At 47.7% G+C, this 12426-nt stretch overlaps 2 protein-coding genes across 2 annotated transcripts; one reads left to right on the forward strand and one right to left on the reverse strand.

Annotated features, from left to right (window-relative positions):
* Positions 1 to 7179: 7179 nt before the first annotated feature.
* Positions 7180 to 8153, reverse strand: BXZ73DRAFT_58710 (uncharacterized protein; the record flags this gene model as incomplete). The annotated part of the gene is made up of 4 exons (XM_048021661.1): positions 7180 to 7374; positions 7453 to 7582; positions 7630 to 7992; positions 8044 to 8153. 4 exons carry the CDS (start codon positions 8151 to 8153, stop codon positions 7180 to 7182), a joined length of 798 nt encoding a protein of 265 aa, XP_047870820.1.
* Positions 8154 to 9051: 898 nt separating this feature from the next.
* Positions 9052 to 11456, forward strand: BXZ73DRAFT_83734 (uncharacterized protein; the record flags this gene model as incomplete). Its single annotated transcript, XM_048023945.1, has 17 exons — positions 9052 to 9077; positions 9128 to 9253; positions 9301 to 9555; positions 9605 to 9691; positions 9761 to 9892; positions 9942 to 9989; positions 10039 to 10083; positions 10132 to 10191; positions 10242 to 10409; positions 10441 to 10512; positions 10562 to 10714; positions 10772 to 10801; positions 10850 to 10912; positions 10976 to 11026; positions 11073 to 11168; positions 11227 to 11322; positions 11366 to 11456. 17 exons carry the CDS (start codon positions 9052 to 9054, stop codon positions 11454 to 11456), a joined length of 1599 nt encoding a protein of 532 aa, XP_047870821.1.
* Positions 11457 to 12426: the final 970 nt, after the last annotated feature.

Genomic DNA, 12426 nt, shown 5'->3' on the forward strand with positions numbered 1-12426 from the left:
GGCTGCCAGTGGGATTCATGCCTGACTGGGGTGCCCAGGCCGTTGCAGAGCATTCAGAGCGCCAAGCCGGCAGGCGTGGGGCATATAATTGCATTTATTGCCACAGACATGCTCCACATGCAAGACTTATCACCCTGAAGGGTGCGCTTCTTGCGCTGGGCCCTCTGCAGTGGGTACCTCACACATGTGTCTAGACATCGCCTACACCATTGGTGTCCTCACACAATTCTCCTTAAACCCAGGCCTCAGCACTGGAAGGTGTCAAGCACCTGCTTCGCTACTTGCACCACACTGTTGATCTCAAGCTCACCTATCACACTGACGCTTCTGCGACCTCATGCTTCATAACATACACCAACACGGACCACAGAGGTGACAGGGACACTGGCAGGTCGACTGGAGTGTACCTCGTCATCCTAGGCTCTGGTGCGATCTCCTGGAGCAGCAAGCTACAGCCCCTTATCACGCTGTCGACCACATAGGCAAAGTTTGTGTCTGCTGTGTGTGCAGGCAAGGAAATCTGCTGGGTGTGCAACATGCACAAGGAGATGTGTATGCCATTAGACACCACTTAGCCTCTTTCTGTTGAAGTTGGTAATTCCACGCATGATTCGCATTTTCTATTCGGTGATATGGTCTCATACTACACACACGTACTATACGCACGTACCCTCAAGTTTCCATTCATACATCCAGTGGTTCTCGAGATATTCGTTACTTTACGTTGTGGCACTGCAGCAGCCGCTTTAGGCAGCTGCTCAGCATCTACGCAGATCCCTGCTCCTGACTAGGGTTTGCTCCGCATTTTTCACCAGAGGCTGGGTGGGCTCTTTCCTTAGCTTCTCACCACGCCTCTATGTTCGTCTTTGTATATCCCTGGTCCCCTATTCGATATAGCTTCTCACCACAGCCTCTAGAGTGGTGTGGGATCTCCAGAAGTCGCCAGAGGCCCAGGATTTAACACTTTCATCACCAACCAATCTGTGCTCTGTTCTGAAGAACCCAGAGGTTTAATGATTCAAACCTTAATTTAAACAGCTCTGCACAAAGAGTATAGTATATACTGCTCAAGGCTACCATATTCTTTTTAGGGAAGAGACCCACCTATAAAGTTGGGAACAAATGCTTCATTTTTAGGCATCAGTCTACCATGATGGGTGGAATAATTAGGGTGGTTGGCATGGAACTTGAAGTGCCTTTGTGGGATAGTAACCTATATTTCCTTGCCAAGTTTCATCAGTGATTTAGTGGTGAGCAGCAGCTCATTATCACTTCTTCTCATTTTTGCTTGGCCCTGCCAGCTCATCTTCAGATTTAGACACTTACTTCTTTTTTTTGCTGTTGCAGTGTAACAATAAAACCAAGTTAGTCCACCTTCAAAAACACAACCAATAAATATAGGGGAAAACTCTATACAAGATCATGCACAACACAACAATCAACAATCAAAAGAAACACATCAAAAAGGTACAACATAAAAAAACCCCACAAAACAAAACAAAACAAAAATACAAAAAATACAATACAATACAAAGAAGAATCAAACACACACAGTAAAAAAAAACACTCACAAAACAAAGAAACAACAGAACATCAACAAAACACAAGCAATGTCCCCAGATGCAATTGCCTAATAAGGTGTGCGAGAAAACTGTTATATAAGCACCAGCAGCGCACTCTTAACACTGCTGCCACTGCTCCTCCTCTCTTGGGGGACTCTCATCTACCCTTCACCTCTGTAGCCTGGCTTTTGGCCAAAGTCAGTGCTCATAAGTGGGAGGATGCCCCCCCCCACAGTCCCTGTGCTCCTGTACCATGCCTACTTGGTGCACCAATTTAGAGCAGTGGTCTTGAGCCTGGGATGCCTGCAACATTGCCACTTTAGGTGACTTGATCATTGGAGCACAGACCAAGTTCTGTGTGAGATGGATTCAGCTTTCTCTTTGATGTTTTGGTAGACTTTGGGTGACTATGGGTGTTAGGTAAGTGTTCTCTAGCCTAAATGCTTGTTCCTGTGGTACTTTGATGTCACTGTGCATCCTTTCCATGCCCTCTCACCCTTAGAACACTGCCAGATTGTTCCCAGGTGCGTGCTCTTTCTGTAGACCCCCCATTTATCCCCCACTTCGCATTTTTCATCCCTCTGTGCACATATTGACAATGTGGGTCGGCACAGCGCCAATGGGCGTCTATTTCAGAGGCGCCCATAGCGCTGCTACATCCATAAGGCCTGCATGCCATCCATCCCCTTCCCATGGTTGGATCTGCTTCATTTTTGGTAGGTAGGCACTAGTAGCACTACCCACATGATCTATGTACTTTGTTTCATCATCTTGTGTCATTTGAGCCCATAACAACATGTTTAGAGCCTGGGACCAGCCACCTAGCCCACCTCAGCGCCTCTAGGCGCCTATTTTCACTCTCAGCCACAGCCACCACTGCCAGCTACTGCAAGCCACACCCAGCCACCTAAAATTGTCATCCACAAGCCCTGGCTGCAATCCATCCACCTTGGGTGGGGCTGTGCTGCCCAATCCTTGTCAGCAGCCTCTCCCATGCCTCTCCACCATATATAGACACTGTTTGCCACTGTTTGCCTCTGCCACAGCTACCACAGTGGCTGAAAGTGCAGCTAGGTGCCTATTTTAAACACTTTTTTTTTTTCAAACTCAGCTCAACTCAGGTAGTCTAGCTGGGTGGGAGGCCCAGGAGCCTTGGGTTTGATCCCTGGTAGTGCCGCTTTTTTCTACTGTGGCTGTGCTATGCAGGCCTGGTTGTAACAATGGGTATTCAGGCTTTGTAAAATCCAATCAATTGCCTAAAATCCTGATTATATTCATGAAAGCAGCTACTATAGAGTGTGTTACTAATATGCTTACAGCTTGGCTTTAAACAAGTTAGATGAGGCACAGTGTAGATATTATCACTGGTGCCTACTAACTTTAGATCACTCCTGTGACCTCAGTTGTTGTCTTTTTGGGGTGATTGTATATGCATTAGAAAGCTATGTAGAAGGCCTATATGACTGCCACTTCTTTGTCTTCTGTTGTTTTCCCTTTAGGTGATCTAGCACTGTAGAATGATAGTGTGTATTCTGCCTTTATAAAATCAAATACAGCACATAAAATATTGACTGTATTCAGAAGAGCAGCTATAACACAGGGTGTTGTAAATGTATTGCCTTTTATATGCATAGTAAGCAATTTAGTACCAGCTTCCACAATGTTTGCACTTCTGCTATATATTCTGTTCTTGGCTGTCTATGGTGATAAGGTTTAGTATAGCTTATTAAGGTCTCTCATAGATTCTCAAGATATTCCGTATCTCATTAATTGTTTTCTGCCAGTAATGGCCCACTCTTACCAAGTGTAGAAAGGAGTGACGCGCTGAGCCCAGGTGGCAGTGCAAACCCAGCGCTAGTAGAACCCTACAGAGGGACCCTAACCCAGAGCTAGGGTGATAGGAGTAAGTAGAAAACCTATTCGTGGGAAGTGGCTGGGCTAGTCCAAAGTAACAAAAATCCCAGAGACTAGCATTTTTCAGTGTGTCGCACATCGCAGTCTGAGCCCACCCCATAAAGAATGATTCATTCGTACCTCATTAATTGTAACATCAACTTGACAGTTCTGTGTTCTTTGCCAGCAAATAAGAGATGATGCCATACAATGTGCATTCTATAAGTGGCCATCATGTAGACAAATAGTAGGTAGCTAAAATGGCATTTCCAACTCCTTCCTATCTGAGATCCGAATGACATAAGTTTCAGGACGACCGAGAGCCTCTATACTGGTCTGAAATTATTGTCAATGCTTTGAGACGATGTGAATAGAAAAAAACTCACTGTGCATTGAGAAAGGGGTGGGCCCCTGAAGAATGGTCATTAAAATCTCGATTATTACATCATCCCTGTGCTGCAGGGTGTAGTGAAGTCCCCTATGGCCATAAGAGTCCAGACGAGAACATCCAGGATGTGGGTAAAGTCAGGAATGGCTGGAATGGGGACCACGGGCTCCAGAATGGGGTCAACAGGTTCTGGGTCCCTGAACACAGACCCGTAAGCCTGGATGGGGCTCTTTTGAGTCGAGCTCCTGTGGTGGGGTAGGGGCTCAAAGACGTAATGACCGTGGGCTCCTGGTTGTCCTTCGGGGGGCTGCTGGGGCCTGGGTGAGGGCAGTGCCATTCTCCACCATGGACTGCTCAAGGAGACCGTCATTGAGGGGGAACATTTAAGTGACGAATAAGTATCAGAGGACAGAAAGACCAATACATGAAACTCACGACAAAAGTTCGATTGTCTAAGATATAGAGCCGAGGGTGCGAGTCCTCGCTGTCTTTACATGGGCTAGGCATCATTGTTTACGGAAGGTACGTGTAATGAGGGGTAAGAGGAGAACGTATCGCCACCCTCGACAGCTCTTATGATACTTGCTAACACTGATGCCGTGTGCAATATCAGTCTTCCCTTCCTTCACGCCGCAATGCTATATGTGTCAAAGCTTCATCTCTGTGCTTCGGGTGTTTGTCGGATCCGCTTCCCCTTGTGCCCATCCCATGAGAGCATGTCAAATTGTGCCCCTTGTCGCCCTGTGCGGTTTCAACTACGTGTGAACTGGCTTTCCACTGAAGTCATCTCCTCTTCAAGTTCCCAACATACGAGGAATTGTGGTGCCAACTGCATGAGCAATGCAGCAGAGCGAAGGAAAGCTGATGAGAGCGGGCACTGTCCAAAAGTAGCTCATGGCATTACAGCCTCCAGGTCTTGGCCCTCCCACACATGTTGGAGCTCAGATGCCAATCATGGAACAATCAGCATCTGAATTCATGCAACAAGAGCATGAGATACAGACACTGTCACCTGTGCTCATGCTGTGAGTGTCCCGTCGTCCAATGGGTTAGGCAGGAGGGAATACTGAAGGAAGAGTACGAAGAAGGCACTGCCAAGTGATAACTAGTGGAGATGTGGAGAAATGGACGGCCGAGCGCAGGTTTTTGAACCACCGTGAGCGGAACGAAGAGTTGAAGGAGGAGCCAGACCTGCTAGGCAAGCCACACCCCAGACACGATACAAAGTACGTGCAGGGAAGGAGGGGCTGTGGTTTTCTAGGCGAGGTGGTACAACCACACTCTGTCCTCAAACGAGTTGGCAGTTGTTGTTCTGAGATGGTAGGAGGGAGATGGGCAGAGATACCAGAAGCACTTGTCACTGGCTGAAGGGATACAACTGTACGACTGGCGCACTGCAAGATTGTTGAGTACGTCATGTGGTGCAGGGTGTGAGTAGTCGTACCATGATTGTGTTGATGAAGATGTTAAGACACCAGCGAGAGTAAAACTCTGTGCTTGCGGTCATGTGGTGGTCGAGAGCCTATGTGTACAGGTGCCTGCATGTGATGGTGGGTTGAGCGCAGTCCAGCAGGTGCCCAATGTCCGCTGCAGCCTTCGCGCTCTTCTGAACCTTACTGACTTGACTCTTTCTCCCTTTTCATGTTCCCTTGGGGAACCTATGCTGGAGCATACGGCTGGGTGTCTATATTGTCCCTGCCATTCCCAAGTAGGCAGGTTGTTCCCATCAGCTCAGTCGCTCTCAAGGGATTTGGAAGAGTGCTTGCAGTTGGGGCCCCTAGGGACTGGTTTCTTTTGTCCATTGCTTGCACCATTGTTTTTGCGCCCATCTCCTCCTCCAAGTGTGCTATTTGTGTGGCAAGCTTGGTATTCTGTCTCTAGTCTGAATCTAAGCAACATAAGCTTATACATATGAGAGACAATACACATATGGTGTGTAAGAGACCAAGTATGTGCTAGACAACCTTATAGTAACACTACACTGAAGAGACAAGTACAGCTGATATAACACCATCATCAGAGACCTGTGGCTTAACTTTGCCATAAAAAATAACCAGTCAGAGGACTTTCCGTAATGACATACACTGCAAGTCTTTCCAAGCACTGAAGAGAAGATCTGGTATACAGTGTTTGCGTTCTGCTAAGGGTCCAATAGCACTATAGCATCCTTCTCATGCAAGATAACACGAACCTCTGAAGAGGTCTCCATCCTACACCTAGTCTAGATAAGTGGAAGCTCAATAAGAAGCTTGCCCACCAGGTGTACCCAATTTTCAACTCTCTCCCTGGCCTTCTCTGTCTCCTTGCGCCAATCCTCCATCTCCGACAACTTCAGCCTTCTGAGTCACTTGTTTGTAACCGTGTGAATGGCGGCAAGCCTAACGTAGTCCTCCCCCTCCAGCTTCAGGAGCTTCTTCGGCTGAAACTTCTGAGGGAAGTCTGCCTCCGTCTTCTCAATTGGACCCCAGTAGAGCTGACCGGGTGGCTGTACGTAGAAGAGCTCATAGTTCCAACCGGGGGGAGTGACTCGGGAAGGGGTTCGCAATGGGAATGGAAATCTGGGAAGGCAGAGATGGATGCAGAAGGTGTAGGTGGAGTGGAAGCAATAGAGGACTTGAGAGAGGCTGGTCTCAAAGCGATGGGGATCGGCGTTGAGATGAGGGCAGAATTCAGGGTATTCACATGACAGGTGTTCAAACGGGACTTTGCCTAGTTTCTCCACATTGCTGAGGAACTTTGACCATCTCTTGGTGGTAGGATTCCCCTTGTTCTCGAACTTGTGCCATTTGTCCCTTCTGGGATTCCGAACAGCTGATCCACTGATCGACGGTCAAAGCTGGGGACAGGTGGCTTCTACAGTCAAAGCTAGGGACAGGCGGCTTCTACGGAGCTATAAAAGTGGTGGTACCGCTCCCAAAGGGCGATCAGGATGTTCCAATCCAGGTATAGCATGCCTCGGTCATCGGTTTTGATGCCGCCAATCCAACGGAGAACGGATGGTGTGAGCTTGCTCAGGCCGTAGGAGGTCAAGGAGTCCCAACGAACGTCCGATACAGAGAGTTGGCACTGGCGATGACTGCTAAGGATCTGGCCAGAAGAGGTCGTGTGTGGAAAGAGTCCAGTCTCCATGATGTGTGCAGTGGATGAATAGGATGTGGTTGGAACGATGGCTGCAGTGATAGCTTCTCGATAGTCTCTCGATATTCAGATTCAAAGATCACGTGTTCTCATTCAAGTCGATATTCAGATTCAAGAATCACGTGTTCACATTCACATTCATGCACCGAGAAGAGAAGCTCAATTCACTAGAAGAAGCACATGCCAGCTCTACATCTTCTACCCAGCCATAGGCACATCTGTCTGAGATACAACTGCGCTGTCCTGCAAGTCACTATCGTCCAAGCGCATACGCTTCAACACAGAGTCTGTGTCATCTTCCTCGCTGTCGCCGTAGCCGACCTTGCGCTTCAAAGTACGTCTGGGAGACTTGGCACGCTTTGTCAAAGCTGCAATTGAAGCTAGATTGAAGTCCTATAATCAAATCAGCAAGCACGCTCCAAGTGAGAATCAGCATATAGCACTCACCTTCTCGACAGTACGGTCTAGAACACAGATCGAACGTAGCTTAGGAACAAAGACGTACTCCTGTCGGGGAAGGTGAACCACTGTGAAAGTGATCTGTAGCTCGACTAGGTTTGAGGTGTTGATCTGGTGAGGCTTGATTTTTGTGTATGTTGCCCTAAACAACGTCAGCTATGGTTGGCTTCATAGCAACCTGGCACGTACTTGGACTCCTTCATTGTACGCTCCCAGTACTGAACTGCATTGTCGGTAGTGTGAACATGATCACGCAGAGCTGGTCGGAGAACATTGAAGGGGTCCACGACATCTGCCAAGTCCACAATCTCATCGTCTCCAACCTCCTTTCCCCTACTCAGAAGACGGTTACCGAACTGGATAGCCAGGTGGTCTGAGCGATCAAAAGGGGTCCACTCTCGAAGTCGTCCATGAAGAGTCTCGATAAGGCACTGATAGACTTGGTAGACACAGACCGCACCCTGCACCGCATCTTGGAACAGGCCCTCACCTAGGCCAGAGATAACGACTGACTGGCTAAGACCAATGATCCGATGATTGGACCGAGGAACACTGGAAGCAGACAGGTGAACTCAGGTACATATCATAATACACAAAACTCACTCCATCTTCCGAATAGGAGGGAGATTGGCCTCTACGAGATATCCTTGGATCGACAGGATAAGCTCCTCGATAGGCTCTTCAGGAGACGCTCGTTGATGGATGAGCGTCATCCGCACTCCGTTTGCCACGTCCACCACCTCTCCAATTGCATTGAGAATGCTAGGCTACCATGCACGGTATGAGATTTGTTCCAGTGCTGCATAATCCAAAGCTCACCTCTTTGATGCTCTGAAGCTGCTTGTACGGAGCCTCTGCCTCTACTAGGCTTTACATCTCCTGCTTAAGCATTCTCGCTGCACCACACAGAAGCGCATTAGATCAAGTCAGAATCAAAAACTCTCTACTCACCGTATTTGGCCTCATCTAATGCCAGCTGAGCAGCATAAAGCATAGGGGATAGCAAAGAGGAGGTGAATTAGACGTTTGCGATAGTTGGTTGAAGGTGAGGAGCCCTTCATCCCCTTTTCGTCTAATCTCAGTGTCTTCTCAACACGTGAACAGGAATTTCCAACTGTTTGTTTGTGCACGGTCTAGATTCTTTGGAACGTGCTCTGGCGGTGCGTCATTATTGATCGGGATAAGCTCATCCGAAGAGCGGTACAACATCGGACTTTGCTTATTTTCAATGCCCCATCCGTGTCTTCCCTCCCTTCTTCTGCATGTTGGGTGTCATTCAAGAGCTACTTCTTTCTGCTACATGTCACTAAACTGTATAGGGTCACTGTTGTATGGGACTATGCAACAGTGAGCCAAGTGCTGGCAGATATAGCCGACAGTCTAAATAGCCGCATAGACGGATTCAGGAACCGCTGAGAAATTCAGAGTGAGCTGGTGGGACGATGTGCACGGACCAAGGGACAAATAAACAGCATCACAGTGCTGTATATAAACCTAGGCAGACGCGCTGTCGTCCACACACACTCTCTCTCTTTCTTGCTCTCATTCTCGCTTCCTCTAATCACTCCCAATCACACTCCTTTCTGATACCCGCTCCTTTATACACTCACTATGGCCAAGACTCGCGCCTCTGCCACGTATGTGATTCCTTTCATTCGCATATGCCAGGCTGATACGTTTATTATAGGTCTAAGAAAACAGTAACCCCAACCAAGCGTGGTCGAGCTGCCTCCTCCCCCGTACCATCCACGCGCAATGAGTCCCCTTCCCCTTCTCCTGATCATGGGGGTGAAACGAAGGAGACCTTGACGATGTATGTGCCTACCATATGTGTTTTATATTCTTTATACTCATTCACAGTTGCAGCACCATCAAAAAGCCTCAAGAAGGTCGTCCTCAGAAGCCCCAGGCCTCTGGTGATGAGGCTGAGCGGCAGCCTGCTCCGTCTGGTAGACAGACTGCCAAAAGCACTGGTCGCGGTGGAAGGTGTAGCACTGGATCTCGCAAGGCCTCGGCTACGACCAAGCGCAACCCTTCTCTCTCCCCTACTCTCACTCGTTCTCAGGCTCACCAGGATTCTACACCTTTGGCTGGGGATGAGAAAGAGGTTCAACGGTGTGCACATTCACTTCTCAGACCACTATTGTTACTAACTTTGTTTCAGGATCACCAAAAGCTTCATTTCAAACGAGGCTGATGACGTTCATCGCCACTCTGAGACTTCAGAGGATGAAGGTTCCGAGCAGGACAAGTACTGCGAGATCGACACCTCATGAGTCTTATTTACTTTGCTTACACTGCTTGCTTACTTCAAGTTCAGGTTGAAGGTGAAGGAGCTGCAGGCTGCTAGGGCTCGTCGAGAATCCAAGCAGGCTGAGAAGATGGCTGGCATCTCCTCTGACGATGGCGATTACCATGTGCGTGTTCCTGACAATCAGAAGACACCTAGGAAGTAAGTAATTTGTTTAAGTTGTGCTACTAGTGCTCACGCTCAGCTGTAGGAAGCCTTCTATGGGAAAGCTGAACGTCTCTCCAAAGTCTCCGTCTCCGTAAGTCTATTCCTTTATACGCTCAACCACTGGCTTACCTTTGTTATAGGCAAAAGCCTAGACACCCCTCAGCGTCCAAGCCAGTGGTCGAGATGTGAGCAATGTGCCTTTATATTCATGCATTCTTACTCATATGTACTAGCACTATGACACCCCGTGGGCGTCAGCAGCGTCGCACCAAGTCAGAGTCAAACATCACTCAGTAAGTTCAGTATATTGTGACATCATATGTATACTTACATATTCTCCCAGCTTGATGCCAACTAAGCGTGGCAAGGCAGCCCAACTCAGGCCCCAGGCTGAGGACTCAGACGATGACATCATGTCTGAATTTGAGTTGGAGGCGGCTGGGGGGGCTGAAGACGATATGGATATTGATGACGAGGACTCTAACCCAGATTTTCTCTACGTATTCAGTTTGTTAGTGAACACAATTGCTCATGCTTTCCAGTGGCACACCAAGCAAGAAGCTTGCAAGCAAGATGTCCTCGATCAAGATGAAAGACAGGACTCCTTTGACTAGGTACAATTCTCAAATCCGTGTTTGATATTGTGCTTATTATGCCCTCTAGCTCAACTCCAACCAAGAAGAGAAACGTCAAGGTGCAAGCTGACAGCTTGGTTGACACTGCCTCCCGTGCTAGTGGTAGTCTGGTATCTGTGTTCAAGGCGGCAGGCAAGCGCTCCAAGTCTTCTGAAGATGAAGGCAGTGATGACGCTCTCAAGTACGTATCTTCTTCCTGTTCTTTCGTACACACTTCTGACATATTTCCATATTCCAGAACGTCTCCCACAAAGAAGGCCCGCTTCTCGTAAGCTTCTCATTTATAGTGCTCAGATCTCTGCTAACATCTGTGTAGACTCAAGCACAAGTCTGTGTCAACCCAGACCATAGACCTGTCGGAAGTGAAAGTTGAATGCTTGTAAGTTACTCTATCTAGCTTGCTACCTGGTGGTGCTCTCGCTGACATTGCACTGCTTATCAGGGTGTTGCCTAAGCCTCTCGACATGCAGAAGCTCAAGGACAAGGCCTCAAAGTGAGTCATTTTTAGTTGTAGTAACTTCTACTCACACTTCTTACAGATCGGTACCGCACGAGCTTTGGGGTGTTCAGCAGTCGATCGACAGGAGCACCACGATCGCCAACATTCGCCATGGGCTGCCTGACTTTGAGAATGAGTGAGTCATGTTTTTTTAATTCTAATTAGGACTCTCTTTGCTGACTTTTCTGTTGTAGCGGCAAGACGTACATGGTGAACTACATTCACCCACTGCATGTGAGCCCCACCAGCAGGCTTCTGACCTCAAAGCACTACCCCACGGTGCATCCAACGTATGTATAATTCAATCAAATCCTGCAGATTGATACTCATTAGGTGTTCACTAGGATTGGTAGGAGTGGGCCATTACTGGCAGAAAATGATTAATGAGATATGGGATATAATGAGAAGATATGAGAGACCTTAATAAGCTACATTAAACACCACCACTATCATCATAGGCAAACAAAAACATAATATATAGCAGAAGTGTAAACATTGTGAAAGCTAGTACTAAAGTGCTTACTATGCAGATAAAATCCAATATAGTACAACACACTGTGTTATAGCTGCCCTTCTGGATATAGTCAAGATTTTAAGTGCTGTGTTTGATTTTACAGAGACAGAGTATGCACTATCATTCTACATTGCAAGAACACTTGAAGGGGGGACTAGGGTCAACAAAGGGGTTGCAGTCATGTAGGCCTTCTACATAGCTTTTTGATGCATATACAATCACCCCAAACAGATAAGAACTGAGGTCACATGAGCTCTCTAAAGTTAGTAGGCACCAGTGATTATATCTACACTGTCCCTTATCTAATGTGTTTAAAGCCAAGCTGTAAGCACATTAGTAACATACTCTATAGTAGCTGCTTTCATGAATATAATCAGGGTTTTAGGCAATTGATTGGATTTTACAAAGCTTGAATACCCATGGTTACAACCAGGCCTGCATAGCAACTGGCAGGGATTGAACCCAAGGCTCCTGGGTCCCCCACCTAGGTGCTGTACCAGCTAAGCTGAGCTGAGTTTGAAAAAAGCGTTCAAAGCAGGCACCTAGCTGCACTTTCAGCCACTGTGGCAGCTGTGGCAGGGGCAGAAGGGGGCAAATAGTGGCAAACAGTGTCCATATATGGTGGAGAGGCATGGGAGAGGCAGCTGACAAAGATTGGGTAGCACAGCCCCACCAAAAGAGGATGGATTGCAGCTGGGCTTGTGGATGACAATTTTAGGTGGCTGGGTGTGGCTTGCAGTAGCTGGTAGTGGTGGCTGTGGCTGAGAGTGAAAATAGGCGCCTAGAGGCGCTGAGGTGGGCTAGGTGGCCAGTCCCAGGCTCTAAAATGCTGTTATAGGCTCAAATGATACAACATGATGAAACGAAGTACATAGATTGT

This window comes from Epithele typhae (genome assembly GCF_022376455.1).
Source record: "Epithele typhae strain CBS 203.58 chromosome Unknown BXZ73scaffold_220, whole genome shotgun sequence".
Lineage (NCBI taxonomy): Eukaryota > Fungi > Basidiomycota > Agaricomycetes > Polyporales > Epitheliaceae > Epithele > Epithele typhae.